The 18,501-nt window shown below is 49.2% G+C and overlaps 1 protein-coding gene across 18 annotated transcripts in view; it reads left to right on the top strand.

Moving 5' to 3' along the window:
- MICAL3 (microtubule associated monooxygenase, calponin and LIM domain containing 3) overlaps positions 1–18,501 on the top strand; it is a 177,129-nt gene that overhangs the window by 65,698 nt on the left and 92,930 nt on the right. For all 18 annotated transcript variants that reach the window (XR_009009746.1, XM_057556881.1, XM_057556879.1 and 15 more), the window contains 6 exons: positions 11,022–11,360; positions 13,375–13,582; positions 15,403–15,519; positions 15,918–16,019; positions 16,545–16,700; positions 17,668–17,768. Coding sequence is in view for 17 of the 18 variants with exons in the window: in XM_057556881.1 (XP_057412864.1) it covers positions 11,097–11,360; positions 13,375–13,582; positions 15,403–15,519; positions 15,918–16,019; positions 16,545–16,700; positions 17,668–17,768 (948 nt within the window). In the remaining variant the exon portion in view is untranslated. The remainder of the gene's footprint in view (positions 1–11,021; positions 11,361–13,374; positions 13,583–15,402; positions 15,520–15,917; positions 16,020–16,544; positions 16,701–17,667; positions 17,769–18,501) is intronic.

Here is an 18,501-nt window from a genome sequence, read left to right as displayed (position 1 = left end):
CGTGCCACAACTACTGAGCCTGCACTCTAGAGCCCATGAGCCACAACTACTGAGCCTGCGCTCTAGAGCCCACAAACCACAACTACTGAGCCCGCATGCCACAGCTGCTGAGCCTGTGCTCTAGAACCCGCAAGCCACAACTACTGAGCCCGTGTGCCTAGAGCCTGTGCTCCACAACAAGAGAAGCCACCGCAATGAGAAGCCCACACACTGCAACAAAGAGTAGCCCCTGCTCGTCACAACTAGAGAAAGCCCACGCGCAGCAACAAAGACCCAATGCGGCCAAAAATAAATAAAATAAAATAAATATATTAAAAAAAAGAATTATGGAAAAAGAAAAAGAAAAGTGCTCGGCACACAACAGATGCTCAGTAGTATTTTTTGAATGTGTGACTGGATCTGGGGGAGACTATTTCAGACATAGGAGCAGCGAGTGGCCAGGCTGAGGGGAGAGTGTGTTCGCGGGGCAGGAAGGAAGCCGGAGGGGATGAGCAAGGGGGCCGCAGTAGCAGGAGGTGAGAGAGGTAAGGGCATGGGGTGCGGATCTCGTAGGGGCTCTCCGACACCTCTTCGGGGGGGTCCGTGAGCTTAACGCTATTTTCACAATGATACTAAGCTGGAAATACTTGCCTTTTCCCCTCTTTTCTGCTCACGAGTGTATGGTGGAGTTTTCTAGAGGCTGCATGATACGTGATACTGCAGCAGATGGAGTGCAGGAAGCAGACGTGGGAATCCAGCTGTCTTAAATAAGCCAGACGTTGAGGAGATTTGCAACAATGTAAAAACATTATCACTCTAATCACTAAATTTTTGTTCTGGAAAATATTTTATGAAAAAAATGTTAATTATGTTACTGTGTAATGGATTGTTTCAAACTGAATTAATATTGAAATTTTTCTCAGTTTTAACTTCACATGCAGTAAGTATTGATAGATCTTTGGGTTCTCAATATTTTTAAGAGTATAAAGGAGTCCTAAGACCAAAATTTTGTGAAACACTGTTCTAGAGCCTTGTAGGCCATGGTAAAAATGTTTGTTTTAACGCTAAGATGGGAGCTGCATCCGTGATTCTGGCTGAATCAAACAAGATGAGTTTTAGTAAAGATAGTTGAAAGGTCCCAGTGGGTCTTGAAAGCAAAGCACATAAATATGGGGGTAGATTTTAGAAGCAGCACATTAGTGATAAAGATTTGGGGGTTGTTCTGTGCGGTGGTGTCGGCAGTGAGGGGCACATTCCAGTCGAGCTCTTTTCTTTATAGTTGGGGCTTACATTCTGCTGGAGAAGATGGACAATACACAAATAAGTCACATACACTATGTCAGGTCGTAACAAATGCCACAGGAAAAATGAAGCAAGGTGAGGGGGTTAAAGAGAAATGGGAGGTGGGTGCTCTTTCGTCTGTGGGGGGGTTAGGAAAGGGTTCTCTAACGAGGTGGTGTTTGAGCAAAGCCCTGATGAAGGTGAAGAGGAAGCTGTGGGGAGCTTCCCTGCTGGCGCAGTGGTTAAGAATCCACCTGCCAATGCAGGGGACATGGGTTCTAGCCCTGGTCCGGGAAGATCCCACATGCCGTGGAGCAACTAAGCCTCTGCGCCACAACTACTGAGCCTGCGCTCTAGAGCCCTCGAGCCACAACTACTGAGCCCGTGCACCACAACTAGTGAGCCTGCACTCTAGAGCCCGTGAGCCACAACAACTGAGCCCATGCGCCTAGAGCCCGTGCTCCTCAACAAGAGAAGCCACTGCAGTGAGAAGGTCACACACCGCAACGAAGAGTAGTCTCCGCTCACCGCAACTAGATAAAGCCAGTGCACAGCAACGAAGACCCAGCACAGCCAAAAATAAATAAATAAAAAACAAACAAACAAACGCCGTGTGGCCATCTGGTGGAGAGCATCAGCAGGGAGACCGGGCATGCAGAGACCTGGGTGGCCGCTGCTGGGGGTACTTGGTGAACAAGAAGGAGGCCAGTCTGGCTAGAGCCTAAGGAGCGTAGGAGACGGGAGTGCGGTAGGTCACTCCGGGCCTCAGAGGCCATTGTGAGGACTTCGGATTTAACTCTGAGCTGGGAAGCCGTGGAGCCTTAGAGCAGAGGTGTAACCTGATTGGACCAACACTGAGTGAATGCTCAGGCTGCTATTGGAAAACATTCGGGGGAGCTGGGACTGGGACGGTGGCAGCAGGGAGGGGCTCTGGAGGAACCCAAGGGAGGGATGAAATGACTTTGATGAGGGTGGGGGACGAGATGGTGGAGAGTGGTTGGATTGGGCTGTACTTTGAATATTGAACAGACAGAAGATACTGAAGAACTGACTATGGGATGTGACAGAAATTAGCATAATTCTAAGGGTTTTAGATTGAGCAGCTGGCTGGATGTTGGTGCCACTTGCTGAGATGCAGAGAATGCTGAGGAAGAAGCAGGCTCGGGATAGGAATGGGAATCAAGGTTGTGTGCATGTTAAGTTTGAGATGCCTGCCAAATTTCCAAGTAGAAATGTCAAATAAGCAGTCGGTTTTACGGGTTCAGAGGAGAGAAAATAAATTTGTGCACCAGTGATGATCTCTACGTAAAATGGATACTTAAAGCCGTGGTACTGGGGGACATGGAGGGCAGAGACTTTCAAAGTGGGTTGTGTCTCATTAATGGGTCATGAAAACAATACAGTGGGGACCAGCAACTTTAAAGAATGAGAGAACAGAAAACGTCAGAATATTTCAGTAGTAAAGGTAACTTGTGACATTTTTCAAAAATTACATTTACGGGGCTGGGTGGTGGTGGTGGGATGAATTGGGAGATTGGGATTGACATATTTACACTAATATGTATAAAACAGATAACTAATAAAAAATATCAAATAGAAGTGGAGAGCAAAAAAAACAAAGTACACAGTCTGCTTCCCCTAAGCGCTACCAGTATAATTTGCATTTAAGTTGCTTACGTGCAGTCTTGAGCAATAGATTCTAAAAGCTACAAAATTTTGATTGATTGAAATTAAAAATAGCTTTATTGTTAAGAAAAATTACATTTACATAAACTATATAGAGAACTGTGTGTACGATTTAAAAAGTTAGGAAGCCACTGATGTTCAGGGAGTGGATGTAGATTGAGAAGAGACCCAAAGACTAAGTGACCCTGTGGCCATTTCAACATGCGAAAGGTGGGGATATGTGAGGGACCAGTAAAGGACACAGGAAAGTATCTGTAGAGGCCAGAGGAGAACCAGGAGGATGGTGTCCCAGGGCCGAGAAGAGGCGTGGTGGGCTGACTCGAGCTCTGGGTTGGTGGAGGAAACTAGGATTGAGAACTGGCCATTGGATTTGACAGTGTGGAAATCACTGTGTCCTTGATGAGATGTTTATGTGGAGCAGTGGGAATGAAGCCTAATTGTTGTAGGTTTCAAGGACAGTGGGAGAGGAAGTCACGACCACAAGCACAGACCGTTCTTCTGGGGAGTGGAGTACACTAGTCAGAGGAGATGGGGACAGGGCAGGGTTTTTAAAGATGAGAGCCTACGTCAGTGGGAATAGTTCATTTTGGGGGAGGGACTGATGCAGGAGGAGAGGACCAGTGCAGGAGGCAGTGTGTGTGGTGGAATAAAGGGGGTGGGATCGGTGCACACGGGTTGCTTCACGTGGGCGTGTTCATCGTCACGGGGGGAGGGCAGATGAGATGGGTATTGACATGATCGTAGGAGCTTATGGAAGAATGCTGAGGTGAAGAAACTGAAAGCCACGTCAAAAGAGAAATGGTTGAAGGAACTGAGGAGGATGTGAAGATAGCAGATGTTTGGACGGCTGGCCTGTAAAAGAGGAACTAATTTTGTTCTGGATACTTCCAAGGGGAAATTTTGGACCATGGAGTAAAAAACTATGGGGTCTTCTACCTAGAAATTGTGTCCTTGGGAAATTAACATTTCAAGCTGCTCAAAGATGGTGAAGACTGCTTCACAAGGTAGAAAGCCACCTGTCGGTTCAGCTGTTTGTGTGTTGTGGTTGGTACACAGAAGATGCAGGTGTGGGGTGGCTGGTCACACTGGGTGGTCCTTCGGATCTTGACCATCGTATATTTTGTGATTCATGGCGGTTGGTATTAGGCAGACCAGACAACTGAGAAACCCCAGATTCGGTGCCACGTTAACCTCTTGCCAGCAGTTCATGTGTTTACAAAGCTGTTGCTGCAGGGTCTGCCCCCAGGAGCAGGAGATACCAGAGGTGTTTCCCTACAGCTCCACAGCCGTCCTTGCGGGAGTATCGGGACCCCGTTGGGCTGCCGCAGCTGTGGTGTTCTCTGAGCCCCTGTCCAGCAGTGGCCCTCGAGGTCACCCTGCACAGCTGCCAGGCAGACCACTTCCCGAGCCTGCACAAGTGCAGGTGGCTGGGTAGTCCTCTAGTCAGCAGAACCTCATTGAGCACCTACTATGTGCCGGGAACTGGGTACACAGTGCCGAGCTACGTGGACCGGGGCCTGCCCTTGTGCAGAAGAACAGCTTTTGGTTGCGCTTTCCCACAACCTCAGTGAGCCTCTCTCCCCAGCCAGAGGCCCTTTCCTCATCCTGACAGCCTGGATCATAACAAGGCTCTCAGACTTGTGGGCAGGAAGGGGTTGGTCTTTTGGTCTCTGTCCCTCAGCTCTGGACCCTTGGTAGTGGATAGGTTGAGATTCACCTCCTGTCCTGCCCTGAGTTCCTGCAGCGAGTGGAGTAGCATTGGGTGATTCAGAAATGCTTTGTGATCACCTCCTGAGAGGTGCTGATGCTGGCTCAGGTGCGAGAGCTGCTGAGGGATGCAGGCTGGGGAGCGCTCAGCCTTTCAGCCGCCACTCGGAGGGTCACTGTGACCCCAGAGTGCCCTGACCTCCATTTAAGAAAGGGCTCCATTTCAAAGGAGCCCATACAGCGATGAATTGTGAGAAGAAAAAGAATCTTGTATTGTGTGTCCTTGCTAAGTTCACCCGGAGCGCTCCTCCCGGAGGTTCTGGACCAGGGATGTCGTTCTAATGAGCTCTTGTTTCTCAAGCTGTGTTCTCAGGTGGTTCTTCCGTCAAATGGCTCTGGCCTTGGGCTCTGGATGCAAAACTTGGCAGCACCATTTTCCTGCTGTGTGACGTTTAAACGTCTTTAAGCAGCAGTTTTCCACCTGCAAAATGCAGGTGGTAGATTGTGGTGACGGTGGAGATGCGGTGTGGATCTGACCGCCAATAAGTATTCAGTGTTGGCTGTTTTCACTGTCACTGACAGTCCTTGTATCTTTCTTGTTTGAACATCTGAGTTTGGCAGGAACTTGCCCACTGGGGTGTTATCCTTTAGCCCCTCCTGCCCAATGCCATTGTCACACCTTCTGGGACAAGTGGAGTGGGGAGGGTGAAGAGTGAGGGAGGGACAAAGGAAGTTTTACAACATTTTTCTTTCAAAGGACAGAGCTGTCTGAGTTCTCTCATTCTGTTATAGTAGCCACTTATTTAGCTGAGTATAACCTTTTGTTGATGGGATTATAAACTACTAGATAATAACAACACTCCTGCCATTTACTGGGTCTTGCTGTGCGTCTGGCACTGCTACACATTTTGCACTCATTACCTCAGTTCCTGCAAAACCCTGTGATTCATTGGACATTACCTTCACTTTGCAGGTGAAGATACTCTTCCTGAGACACTGGGGCTGGGGCATTGTTCTTTTTGACTCTTTGTTTTCCCGGGTTATTTGGGACAGACATTGGCGTTTGCATCGGCATCAGCCATTATGTTTACTGGTGTTTGGTTCTGACTTGGACTTGTTAGTGTTTGCTTGGGGTGACAGAGACAGAGGTCATTACTTTTCTTTTTTTTTTTTAAGTTATGTTTTAGATATATTTTATTTTTTTTGACCCTTCAATATTTTATTTTTTTAATGATCCCATTGATATATATTTAAAAATTTTTTTTATTGAAGTATAGTTGATTTACAATGTTGTGTCAATCTCTGCTGTACAGCAAAGTGACTCAGTTATATACATATATACATTCTTTTTTTTATGTTCTTTTGCATTATGGTTTATCACAGGATACTGAGTATAGTTCCCTGTGCTATACATTAGGACCTTGTTGTATATCCATTCTAAATGTAATAGTTTGCATCTACCAACCCCAAACTCCCAGTCCATGCCTTTCCCTCTCCCCCTCCCCCTTGGCAACCACAAGTCTGTTCTCTATGGGCAGAGGTCATTTCTGACTCCTTGGTCAATTGTGTAGGTGTTTTTCCTGAAGAAATAGGTTGCTGTCAAAGAAAGTAAAATAAAAAGTTTTGAGAAGATACAACATTAGGGGTTAGCGTCTTTCAGAATTGGAGACTTGGAAGAGAACCCAGAGGTCATGGTCCAGGCTCTTCTCAGACCCCTCTAGAGAGGGCCATTCCACCTCCTAGAATAAGGCAGTGTGAGAATCCATAACAAAAGCGCTGCATTTTTGCTAGTTGCTCTCCCCTGCCCAGGCTGACTGTGTTCTTAGACACCCCATTTTGGTGGCACATTAGATAGAACTCTCCTCTGTAACATCCCCCCGCTTCTCCTCCACCTCCCCCAGCCACGCAGGGACCTCCAGACAGACTCCCACTAGGGATTCTTTTCCCTTGTCAACTCCACAGAAACTAGAGTGTTCCCACTGCAGGTCAGGCTGAAGCTGCAGAGACCCGGTCCCTGCCCTGATGAAGCCCTGAGGTGGTGGAGGAGAGAGCCATTCCAGTCACGCGCTTGTGGAATCGCAGGCGCGGATGAGGACCGGTGCGTGGGACTAAAGAGCAGATCCGTGGAATGGGGAGGGGCATGGGGGCTGGTTTCCGGTGTCCTCAGCATCCCGCCGAGTGTCCATTTGATGCTAAATAGGATGGAAAGTCAGAGAAGAACTAAGGATGGAACAAAGGCAGCAACAAGAATTGTGAGAAGGACTGCTTTCCTTCTTGTATTTTGAGCTTGCTTCCTTGGGACCTAGAGAACCTTATCTTGGGGCCATGAGAGATGAGAGGCCTTTGAGACAGGAGCTGGGAAGCAGTTGGGGCGACGAGGAGTTTCATTACCAGACAGTCTGATTCAATCAGATGCCCCAGGCGAGGGAGTCAGTGTCCCCATCCACAGATGGTGGTGGCCTGAGCGGCTCTTTTGCAGAAAGACTGACCAAGAACTCAAGGCATTTGGCTACTTTGGTCCTTGTTTCTGTAAAACATGAAGGAATATCTGTAATCTGAAGTGCATTTGTCATCTAATTTTCCTCCTAATGACATTGTAAAACATGTCTTCCTATCTGCCTTCCTTCTAAGGTCTGTTTAGACAAGTCATGCCTCTGACTGCATGGGCTAGGAAAGGAGCATTTCATAGATCCTTTGTAAGAGTCAGATTTGCACATGCGCCAGTATATTAGTGGTGCAGTGGCTAGGGAGAAAATTAACCAAACTTGGCTCTGATTTCTTACTCTTGAAGTATAATTCTTATTTTGTTGTTTTGATTCTCTTTCCTTTTTATATTTTTAAAGGTAAGTCTCCCCCACCCCTCAAATAACCACCCATCTATTCTAAGAGCTAGAGACTGAGTGTTCTCAAACCAGCCATGAGTCAGTGACAACCTTTTACTCTTATAAATAGAAACATAAACTCTGTTCCTGCATGCACTTCATAGGCTGTCTCTCTAGCACTTTCCTCCACAGCCAAGGAGTGTGCTTCTGAGTCAGCAGTCAGCTGCTGTGGGACGGAACTCGCAGGCCATTGCCGGTGGCAGAGATCGCACTGACATGCTGAGAGCTGGCCTCACCTCTTCTCGTCTCTCCTCAGGCTCCTCACTTCCCTTGTCCCTTCCTTCCACACCTTGACTTTTCAGTCCTCAGGATTTCTGGCACCTTCCGGCCAGGTTTCCTGGTATGTAGGCTCCTGCGCTTATGACTGTTGATTTTCCCTGGCTAGTGGGACGTACAGCACATGGGGGTGGTCCAGGAGAGGCCCGGAGGAGCACGACCTGGGTTTGACGTTCAGGAATGAGGGCATGAGGGCGATGGCGGGAGTGGTCCTTCTGCCGTCTGCCCAGCTGCTCTTAGCGTGACCCCAGTGCCAGGTAGTCCCCAGGCTGCACGAGGCTGTCCCGCCAGCAGAGCTGCAGAACAGACAGTGGAGTGTCTTCTGCTACGGCCACTTGGCTTGCAGAGGGGGAAAGCTGAGGCAGCCCGAGGGAATTGGTCTTGTGTAGTCTTACCTCGGGTGCCTGTCACATTGTTCCAGGAACCAGCTTCCCTCTACTTATCTGTTGTCATTAGTGACCTGCAGGTGGAACTCTCTTACACTGGGCACTTACTCCCTGTCTGCCTCTTGCAAGCAGGCTCTCTGCAGCTGTCCGGGAGCGGCTGGAACCTGTTCGTTTGAAAGTGTTTTGCATCAGCAGAAGGATTGGGGGCCAGTTATTAACGAAGGTGTTCATCTGTGGTGAGATTTGGTTTGAGCAAGTGCTCAGCTCTTTGGAAGTAAATGTTTATTTCAAACAGGGTGGGCTACAGCCAACCAAGGGGGTGTTAGCCCACACATCAGAATTCTTTGAAAATAAATGCCCGAGACTCTTTTAGGGTGGGGTGAGACAGGGGAAAGGCCTTTAGAAATGCATGTCGCAGGATCTTGAGCGTGTTGGTGTCAGCTAGAACACGGTGGTACCTCGGGCTCCAGATCCTGGCAGGAAGTGGAAGGTGGCTGCTGCTGTTTAGGAACAAAGAAAAATCATTTTCTTTCTTGACGAGAGGCAGAGAGATCAGAGCCGGTGTGTTCAAAGCTTTCTAAACACTGTGACTCTGGTGGAGTTCGAGAGAGCTGTGCATACAGGTGGGGCACGCAGGGGCAGGAGGGCTGTCTGCTGGCCTCACGAGCAAAGCAGATAAAGCCGCAGAGGCCCCGCCGGGCAACACCCGGGACCCTTGTTTCTAGTCGTGGGTTATTACCCTTTCTTCTGCTTCTGGCTGAGCATGTTTGGTTTTCTCTGCCACTTACAAGCCGTCTTTTGACTACCTGCAGTTTCTAGGATAAGCATTGACTTGTAAGAAGAAGAATGGGCTCTTCTTAGAAACTTTAAAATATTTATCTTGCTGCTTAGCGCTACCTAGAATAAACTTTTATTTAGGGGAAACTGAAGGTTAGCTCCAGTTAATTCCATTTCTTGTTGGACTCTTGGCCACCTGGCTGTTGGGACAAGCTGTTGTTCAGCAGTGTGCATAGGAGGGGTTGTTGAGTTAGTGATGTATTTGAGATGAGAAGCCAAGTCAGTGTGTTTCAGGTAAAGAATTAACCATCTTCACCTCGGCCTCCACAGAACAAGTGCTGTGTCTGTTGACACAGAAAACACAAGAGGAAAGTGGCAGTTCCTGGTATTTAGGTATTGCCTTCTCTCAGGAAACCACCCACACCTCCAGTTGGTTCAGTTCAACCTTATAATACGTGGTAAAGTGTGGAAAGAAGCAGAATCTTATTCCCGCTTCCCAAGGGGGCTTCTCCCGCCTGTAAGAGCTTCAGGACGGGACGTGGGGCTCTTCCAGGCCTGGGGAGGCAAGCAGAGGGTCTCATCAGCACATAGGTTGGTGGCTCCCTTTGCCCTGGGCTGGTTCACTAAACAGTGGGTCACGTCTCACTTCCACCCCCCCTCCTCCCCCAACACAGTAGATCAGCAGCTCCCTTCCTCCATCCCCTGCCATCTCCACGAGCAGGTCCTCTTTAAAGCAGAGCTCTGGCGCAGCCCTGTTTGTCACCCGACGGGAAGTCGCCTGGAGCCCCGGGCGTGAGTCCTGTGGCTGGGAGGGTTTTCCCACACTGAACGCCGGGCATCCACTCTCACCTCATCTAACGCGAGGGAGAACTGAGGCCGAGTGGGGCAGCCCGGGCCCGGCGCGCGTGGACCCAGGGCCGAGGTGCTGCTCGTCTTGTTGCCCTGCCCTGCTTCTCTGCTCGCCCTGTTCCAGCCTCTGGCCCTTTGCCTCCCGCCCCCAGCAACAGTTCTCCGTAGTGATGACAAGTAAGCGTGGTACAGACCCAAGGCAGGGAGTGGGTGAAGGAGCGCATGCGGGGCCCCTCCCTTCTTGAAGCTTCTCCCAGCAAACGTAGGCTGGTAGGTGCTGGAGGTTTTTGATAAGTGGGAGGTATAGACAGCATCATTACTGCTGTCAGGTTTCTTTGTGGGCAAAATGGAATGGCTGTAAAATCCTCCTACCTGCCACGTGCCGTCTGCATGGCAGGACTTCAGTCCCTAAACGCCGACCTTGGCTCTGCTCTCAGACCTCTCCGTTGCGCCTCAGAAGCTCTTCAGAGCGCTCGTCCTTGGCTGCCAGCCCCTCCCTCGCTGAGTCCAGATCTCCCCCGGAGCCCAGGGCTCCCCCGTGTCATCTGACCAGCCTTCACAGGTCAGCCACCACCTGTGTGCTGTGCCCCCCGAGCCGACTCAGCCGACTGCCTGGTGAGCCCCTCCACTGAGGCAGCTCAGCTGTAACAGGGTACCCGCCACAGATGAGGGCTTCTGTTTGTAATCCCTCGGCCTGGGCTCACCACTCACCCCACGGGAGACATCCCTGACCCTTTCGTCTGTAAGAGTCCCTTGCAAGCCTTCCCGTTTACTTCCTTTTCCACGTCCTGTGCTTCCCGCCTGCCTGGCTGACACCAATTCATCCTGAAACCCTCAGCTGTCGTCCCTCAGAGGCTCATCCTGGGTGAGGATCCCTCCCCCATGATGTAGGCGCTCTTCCTCTGTGTTCCCACATCCCTTGAGCCTGTCTCTCTCTGACGCTTAGCAGGGCACATCTAAGCTTCTGTTCACCCGCTAAACTGCAAGAGCCTTGAAAGCAACCGCAGTCTTCCTCATTTCTCCATCCGCGGTGTCTCAGACGGTGCCTGGAGTCTAGAGGACCGGCAGCTTATTACGCTTGTGTAACGAACGCCTGCAACACTTAGGAAGTGCACTCTGGAAAGAGTTATGTCTCCTAGAAAACGTTTCTAGATGCAGCTTTGGATTTGCTAACCGTTCCTCTTTCTTTCTTTATTAGATTAACGTGACGGCATCAGGTGGATCGACAGCCCCCCCACCGCCCCATTTGTCAGGGGCCTGAGAGTGGGGAGACATGGAGGAGCGTAAGAACGAGGCGACGAATCGGGCTCACATCCTCTTTGACCGGTTCGTGCAGGCCACCACTTGCAAGGGGACCCTCAAGGCCTTCCAAGAGCTCTGCGACCACCTGGAACTGAAGCCTAAGGACCACCGCTCCTTTTACCACAAGCTCAAGTCCAAGCTCAACTACTGGAGAGCCAAGGCCCTCTGGGCAAAGCTGGACAAGCGGGGCAGCCACAAAGACTACAAGAAGGGAAAGGCGTGCACTAACACTAAGGTAGGGGCAGCCGCCCAGGCCCTGGGCACTGACCCAAGGACTCAGCTGGAGAAGGAGAGAGCACTGGGTGGAGGTAGCCTGGTGAGGACAAGGCTGCTTAGGCCACAGCCTAGGGAGGCCGTCAAGCTCACACTGCGGCAGAACTTTGTGGATCCACTACCTGTGTGCATTCATTCGACTGTTCTGTGTGCCCCATTCTTATCCCGTGGATTCACATAGGAACATTCGGGGTTTCAGCTACTGAGAACAACCCTGAAGTCAAACACCGTAGGAGTTGTTTGATTTTGCTGAGGTTCTAGTTGAATCTCAGACTGTTAGGAGGATGCAGGCCTCTGAGCAAAGAGGTAGCCAGGCCCTGTCAGTGTCCTGTCTGACCGTGGCAGCCTGGTGCTGGGCAAAGTCATTGTTCCAGACTCAGCCTCTGGTAAGGTGTAGAGTATTTGCCAACTTGGGGATTTTCTTCCCACAGGCTTCAGACCTCTTTTCATCCATTTTCCAGAAGTCTATCTTGATAAGCAAGGGCTTTGTAAACTAAAGTATTTCTTTTGCTTTCTTCACAATCGAGAGAAATAGAGTTTCTATGAAACGGGTAGGCCTGGGGAAAGACCCGAGATGCGCAGTCACCTGTGCAGGGGGAGGCGTGGGGAGAGGAGAAAGGTAATATATTCCTGCTCTTCTCCTTAGTAAGACCACTTTCTGTGAGAAGTTCGGAAAAGCTAGCAGGGAAATGAAGTTGCAGATGACTTTATGGCTGTTGTTACTGTCCTTTCAGGAGCCTTAACTTGCCCTGTGTTGGTTTGCATTTGGGTAGATATTCATCCACAAAATGCAAGTAATTCAAGTGCGCTCTAGAGTTTTTATATATATATAAAAATTTATTTATTTATTTTTGGCTGCATTGGAGGGGCTTCCCTGGTGGTACGGGGGTTAAGAATCTGCCTGCCAGTGCAAGGGACATGGGTTTGAGCACTGGTCCGGGAAGATCCCACATGCCGCGGAGCAACTAAGCCTGTGTGCCACAACTACTGAGCCTGCGCTCTAGAGCCCGTGAGCCACAACTACTGAAGCCCGCGCACCTAGAGCCCATGCTCTGCAACAAGAGAAGCCACCACAATGAGAAGCCCGCACACCACAATGAAGAGTAGCCCCCGCTCGCTGCAACTAGAGAAAGCCTGTGCACAGCAACACAGACCCAACACAGCCAAAATAAAAAATATAAAATATAAAACTATAAATAAATTAAAAATATAAAAATATAAATAAAAATTAAAAATATAAAATTAAATTAAAATTTAAATTAAAAATAAAAATTAAAAATATAAATAAATAAATTTATATGGAAAAAAATTTATATGGAATAAATAAATAAATAAATTTATATGGAAAAAGAATAAAAGGATAAAAGGAATTGGAAGCCAGAAACAGTGCATGTCTTTCTTCTGAATGTGCATGCCAACTAGTTAAGTGTGCGGTCTCACCCTGAGTACTTCTCTAGAATATGGATCTTCAAGATCATTTCCCTGGATTTTCAGGCTAAAGTTGGTGATTTTAGAACTCTTTTCTGCACATAAATCTTAGGCTCTTGAAAATTACCACCTGGGAGTCTCTCAAGTGGTAGGTCCATTCCAGGACCCTAAGAATGCTTGGCTGTGTATTTAATGATCTGTGCCTCCGTGGACAGAGATCTGCTTGACTTAGAAACCTTCCAGAAGGTTTTCTCCTGTTGTTGAGAGATGAGATGTGATCTCCATATTGTGTGTTGATGTGAGGACCCAGGTAATGTGATCTGCAGGTGCCGCGTCTGAGTTTCTGTCTAGCACTTACAGTTAAGTCTCCTCCATCCAGAGCGCCCACAGCTTTTCTCTGAAGCCATTGCAGGCACTCCGCTCTGACCCGGATGGGTTTGAAGGTTTCTTGGTCATGGGGAGCATAGCCCTACTGGGGGGCTTTAGGGAATGATGGTTATGCGCTCAAGAGGTGCTGCCTTCGCCCTGAAAGCAGCTGTGTTTTTCAGTGTCTCATCATTGGAGCTGGCCCTTGCGGTCTCCGCACAGCCATCGATTTATCCTTATTGGGAGCTAAGGTGGTCGTGATTGAGAAACGAGATGCCTTCTCCCGCAACAATGTCTTGCATCTCTGGCCATTTACCATACACGATCTGCGAGGCCTGGGTGCCAAGAAGTTCTACGGCAAGTTCTGTGCTGGAGCCATTGACCACATCAGTAAGTAAAATCAGTTCTCCTGTAGGATCCCACCCCTACCCTCTACTCATCTTTCAGGAGAAAGAGGCAGGCAGGTTACCGGAGGAATTCGTACTCAGCAGCCCAGTGTGTGCTGACCTCCTTAGTATCTACTGTGTAGAAAATACACTCAGCTTGGAGTCAAAATACCTGCCCTCCAGTGGTTCTGTAACCTGAGATTCTTAACTACCGGTGTGTCTCCTATGAAATGAGTTTAGCTTAAGGAATTCTAACATCCTGAGCGCTTACTGAGCACTGGCAGTGGGTGGGATAGGATTGGGGCCAGGCTAGGAAACAGACTGCCAGTTTGGGCTTTGACCCTCTGGTGGCTCTTAGTCCGATGGGAGAAGCACGAGGTACGCGGCTTGCTGTGATGTGCTAGGTGGGTACTCTCCTAATGTGAGAAAAAACACTCTGGGGATGGTCCTGGGGAGCCACAGTGATGGAAGAAGCAGACTCCTAGTCTGGCTGTGAATGGCAAGTAGATAGTGGGATCCCTTTGCCCGAGTGATTCTCGTGAGGTCTGCAGCGTGGAGGGCTCCTGCTCTCCTCCTGTCCCCTCCAAGCTCAGCCTGGGCCTGTGCTCGAGGCAGTAGAAGTTAATGCAGACGGTGCTTTTGTTTTCATGCCGCTCTGAAAAGCGGTTCAGAACAGACTGTTGTCTACATTATGAAGTTGAAGTCTTGTCTGTTGATCACCATTAATGATTGCAGGACAGCCTTATCAAGGAACTGTTGTTCTGAGCTCCTCAGATGTGTCCTGTAAACATTCAGCTACTCAACCCTTTGCTCTTTGAAGCAGTTGTGCCAGTTTATCAGACGCTGGCCAGCAGATGCCACATTCCACCGGCAGCAGAAGCACTCTGTGCATCTGTCGGGCTGTAATGGGTAGCAGCCATCTGCAGGAATGAGATGCGCTAGCAGGGGATTTAACAAGTCTTTGGGAGTGTGACGTGGAAGGGTGGAAAGTGGGGGAGATAGCCGAGACGGCTGCGTGGAGGACTAGCACGTATTCCTAGCACATTGGTCACAGCCTGTAGGCAGTCGGTGTTAACAGAGGACCGAGGTCAGTGTGTCAGCGGACTTGTCTGCCTTGTGTGTGGCAGGATTTGTCTTGGAGCTGAGAGGGTCCCACATCAGGGCCCAGACTTTCTCTCAGTGTACCTGGGGCCGTCCGTGTCTGGCACCTGGGAACTACTCATTGGACACTGAACAAATAAATAAGTCTCACTATGATAATGAGCAAGATTTTCAATCATTTTGAGCCTTAGTTTCTGCAGCCGTAGACCAGTGGTGGGAGGGGGAATGGTAAGAGACTAAGGCTGGTTTCAGGGATCCCCTCTCAGCATGTAAGAGTGTGTGAAGATCAGTGAGGGAACAGGCTGAGAGAGAGATGCCGTGGGCAATTCAGGAAGCAGGGCAGCCCTTTGTGTCCAGTTGGAAGCACCCCTGGGGGTGCCTATCTTCTGCCTCCTGTGATGAGTCCTGTCAGGATCGTAGGTGCTGCTCGGTCGCTGTGGCTCTGTGTCAGGGAGGATGGAAGGGAGAGTCTCCTTCTGTCTCAGAGCTTTTGAGAGGTAGGCCTGCGTGTCTCTCTAGAACATCTCTTGCACTGAGTTGTATTTGCCCTTGAGAAAGAAAGGAAGACGCTATGGAGCATGGCTCGGAAAAGCCGCCTGCTGTAGGTGGCTTTGAGCATCTGGATAAACTCTGCGTTGGTGGACGGGGGGACCGGGGCAGTGATGCTGACTGGTCCTCTCCCCCCGGTGGGCCCTCACTCCTGTAATCTTCCTGTTCACCCAGGTATCCGTCAGCTTCAGCTAATACTTTTGAAAGTAGCATTGATCCTAGGCATTGAAATCCATGTCAACGTGGAATTCCAAGGACTTGTGGAGCCTCCTGAGGACCAAGAAAATGAACGTGAGTGAACAAATGAAGGAGGGATAAAAGGGCCTTGAAGAGGCGAGGAAAGATGAGATCCAGGGAGAAGAGAGGAATCTGAGGGTTGTTTTCAGTTAAAGGGGTGTCTCCATTTGCACAGCCTGTGTCTTTGGAGGGACTTTTGGCTTATGAGGAGGCCTCTGACATAGTATTAGACATTACAGGTGCTTGGATTCGTTATAGGAAGTCGTGTGGTGGGGACGTTCCTTTGTGAGCCTTCCTCGAGGCTTCTTTCTTTGGTCTGTACCCCATGCTTTTACGCCTGGTGTGTTTTTGGCGTGGGGTTTTGTGCAGTCTGCCCACCTGGGTACCTAGAGATGTCTTAGATGTATGAATGGGTCTGGGTGATAACCTTCATTTTGACTTTTCGTCCACAGGGATAGGTTGGCGGGCCCTGGTGCACCCCAAAACCCATCCTGTATCAGAATATGAGTTTGAAGTGATCATTGGAGGGGATGGCCGCAGGAACACCTTGGAAGGTACGGGCAATGCTCCTCTCTCCTTCACCTGCTTCATGTGGAGGAACCCTGCCAAGAGTTTGTGTCTTCAGAGGTCCCACTCCTGAGAATCCTCACGCGTGCGCTGCCTAGGCTGGGTGAACGGCAGGCCCCACCTTCGCCCCGCCAGCTGGTACTGGGCCACTTCCCCAGGGCACAGGGAGACAAGCCACCCGTGAGCAGGGAACATTGCAGGATTAAACCTAAGTTATTAAAGCAGACGGCGTCCCTTTTTATGAAATGGAACCCCTCGTACTGAGTACTGTTCTGGTCCGTCAGATTTCCAGCGGTGTGTTAGTTGTGGGTGACTTTGACGTCTTTCCTGGATTGTTACAGTCTTTGGGAGGTAAACACCTTATTTCCAGATAGGGGAGAGCTGCCCTAAAATCTTCCCATTGATTCCCATCCCCCATATTCCCTAATGTCTTCCTCAGCACCCCTCCTGTGTGACATGATCTTCCTTCTTTAGCCAGCTTTTGCCACCTCTGAAAATTTCTTTCCTTCCAGGATTTCGTCGGAAAGAATTTCGTGGCAAACTGGCCATTGCCATTACAGCAAATTTTATTAACCGAAATACAACAGCAGAAGCCAAAGTGGAAGAGATCAGTGGTGTGGCTTTTATATTCAACCAGAAATTTTTCCAGGAACTGAGGGAAGCCACAGGTTGGTGTCAATGCCTCCACAGCAAAAAGGATAGAAATTTAAATACCGCTTGTGATCTTTCTCTTGGAGGGTTTGGTCGGCGGGGTGGGGGGGGATCATCAGTGTTACTGCTGTGTTGTTTGCCCCTCTGCTCCTTCTTCACTCCCGTGCTTCGTTCTGCGCGTATGCTTTCTGTGTCTCCGTCTCCTACTCTGGTGTCCTTTGTCCTCATTGCAGGGATGGGCTGCTCCTCCAGCCCTCCCCCTGCCCGGCTCTGCATGGTGGTGCCTGACGCCGTCGGCTGTTGGAGGGGAGCTCTGGCTTGTTGAGAACCTGACTCTAGGTGTTGAGTGTGTCTTCTTTTTCCCGAGTTTGTTTGGCTTTGAAGTAAACCACATGCTAGATAGAAATGAGGTTGTTGTATGATAGCTTGTGGATAGATGGATTCACTTAGACATTTTGCTGCAACAAAAATGTGTGGCAAATTCCACTTACCTGTTTTCTGAAAGAACATGGTTTCTTCCCATTGCATCTGTTTTTCAGGTTAATTGAATTAAAGAGCCAGTAGTGCACTCTGTACTTCCAGGCATCCAGTTGTCTGTCCTGCCCGTGAGAGTCTAGGAGATTCCCCCGTTGCCCTGACGAGCATCAAAGAGGTTTAACCTGAGAACTGACTCAAACCCTCTTACTAGAGGTTAACCTCTCCTTTCTTCCCATCCTCGTGTTTCTGCTTCCGATTGATTGCTGTTGCTAGGATAACAGGGTGTCGGGTGAATGCAGAGTAGTGTGAGGATAACCAGAGCTCCCCCCTTTTTGTGAACAAATATGCAGGAAGTGAGGATCAGGCTCAGGTGCCTTTTTTATTTTCTCTTTCCCTGTCTGGAGTTCCACAACCCTGGTCTCTGTGGGCCAGTACAGTCTCTCTGGCTGCCCTAACCCACCTTCATCTCAGCAGAGCCTTACGTGCACGTTTGTTCTCTGTTGGCAGGGATCGATTTGGAGAACATCGTCTACTACAAAGATGACACACACTATTTTGTTATGACAGCCAAAAAGCAGAGTTTACTGGACAAAGGGGTGATACTGCATGTGAGTCACGGATTTCTTTTAAACCTCTTTTTATGTTGTACTGGGTCATGTGATTACCAAGAGAAAGAATTTTATTGTCTGATGAGTTTTTTCCTGCAAGGGGATGAAAATGAGTGCCTCACTCGTCTCCTGGGACCATGTACTTTGTACTCCTCTGATGTTTTTTAGTTTAACTTTTTAAAAAATCTTTTATTATGGAAAATTTCAAGCGTGAACGGAAGCGGAGAGACTTGTGTGATGACCCCGATGTGCCTGTTATCCAGCATTAGCAGTTGTCGGCACGTGGCCAGCACTGTCCCAGGAGTAGCCCAGCCCACTGCCCGCTCCCACTTTGGGCTGTGCAAAGCAAATCTCAGATAGCATTTCACGCATAAATATTCATTTTAATTTCAGGTGATTCTGTTTGTGGTTATGGTGAGTTCCATATATGACCGATTAGTGGTTGGTTAATAGGTCATCTTTTGGGAGGGGGTTATAGAGGGAAGGGAGTTAGACCAAGAAGCAAAAACTGGTGTTTGTGGGAGCCTGAGAACGGTTCTGGTTTTACTGCAGGTATGGTTACAGTGCCTGGATCGGGCTATATTTGGACCTCTTTATGGGCTGACAGTGAGGGCTCTTGTTCACCCAGAGCCAGGGCCAGCTAAGCCTTTTTTCCAGATGACTAATTGTATGACATTCCCTGAGATGATGATCAGAATATGGACTCAGAGAACCACAGGTGGATGGCTCCTTA

This window comes from Balaenoptera acutorostrata, chromosome 11 (assembly GCF_949987535.1).
Source record: "Balaenoptera acutorostrata chromosome 11, mBalAcu1.1, whole genome shotgun sequence".
Lineage (NCBI taxonomy): Eukaryota > Metazoa > Chordata > Mammalia > Artiodactyla > Balaenopteridae > Balaenoptera > Balaenoptera acutorostrata.
Note: the sequence above shows the minus strand (reverse complement) of the source record. Positions and strands in the feature narration are given on the sequence as shown.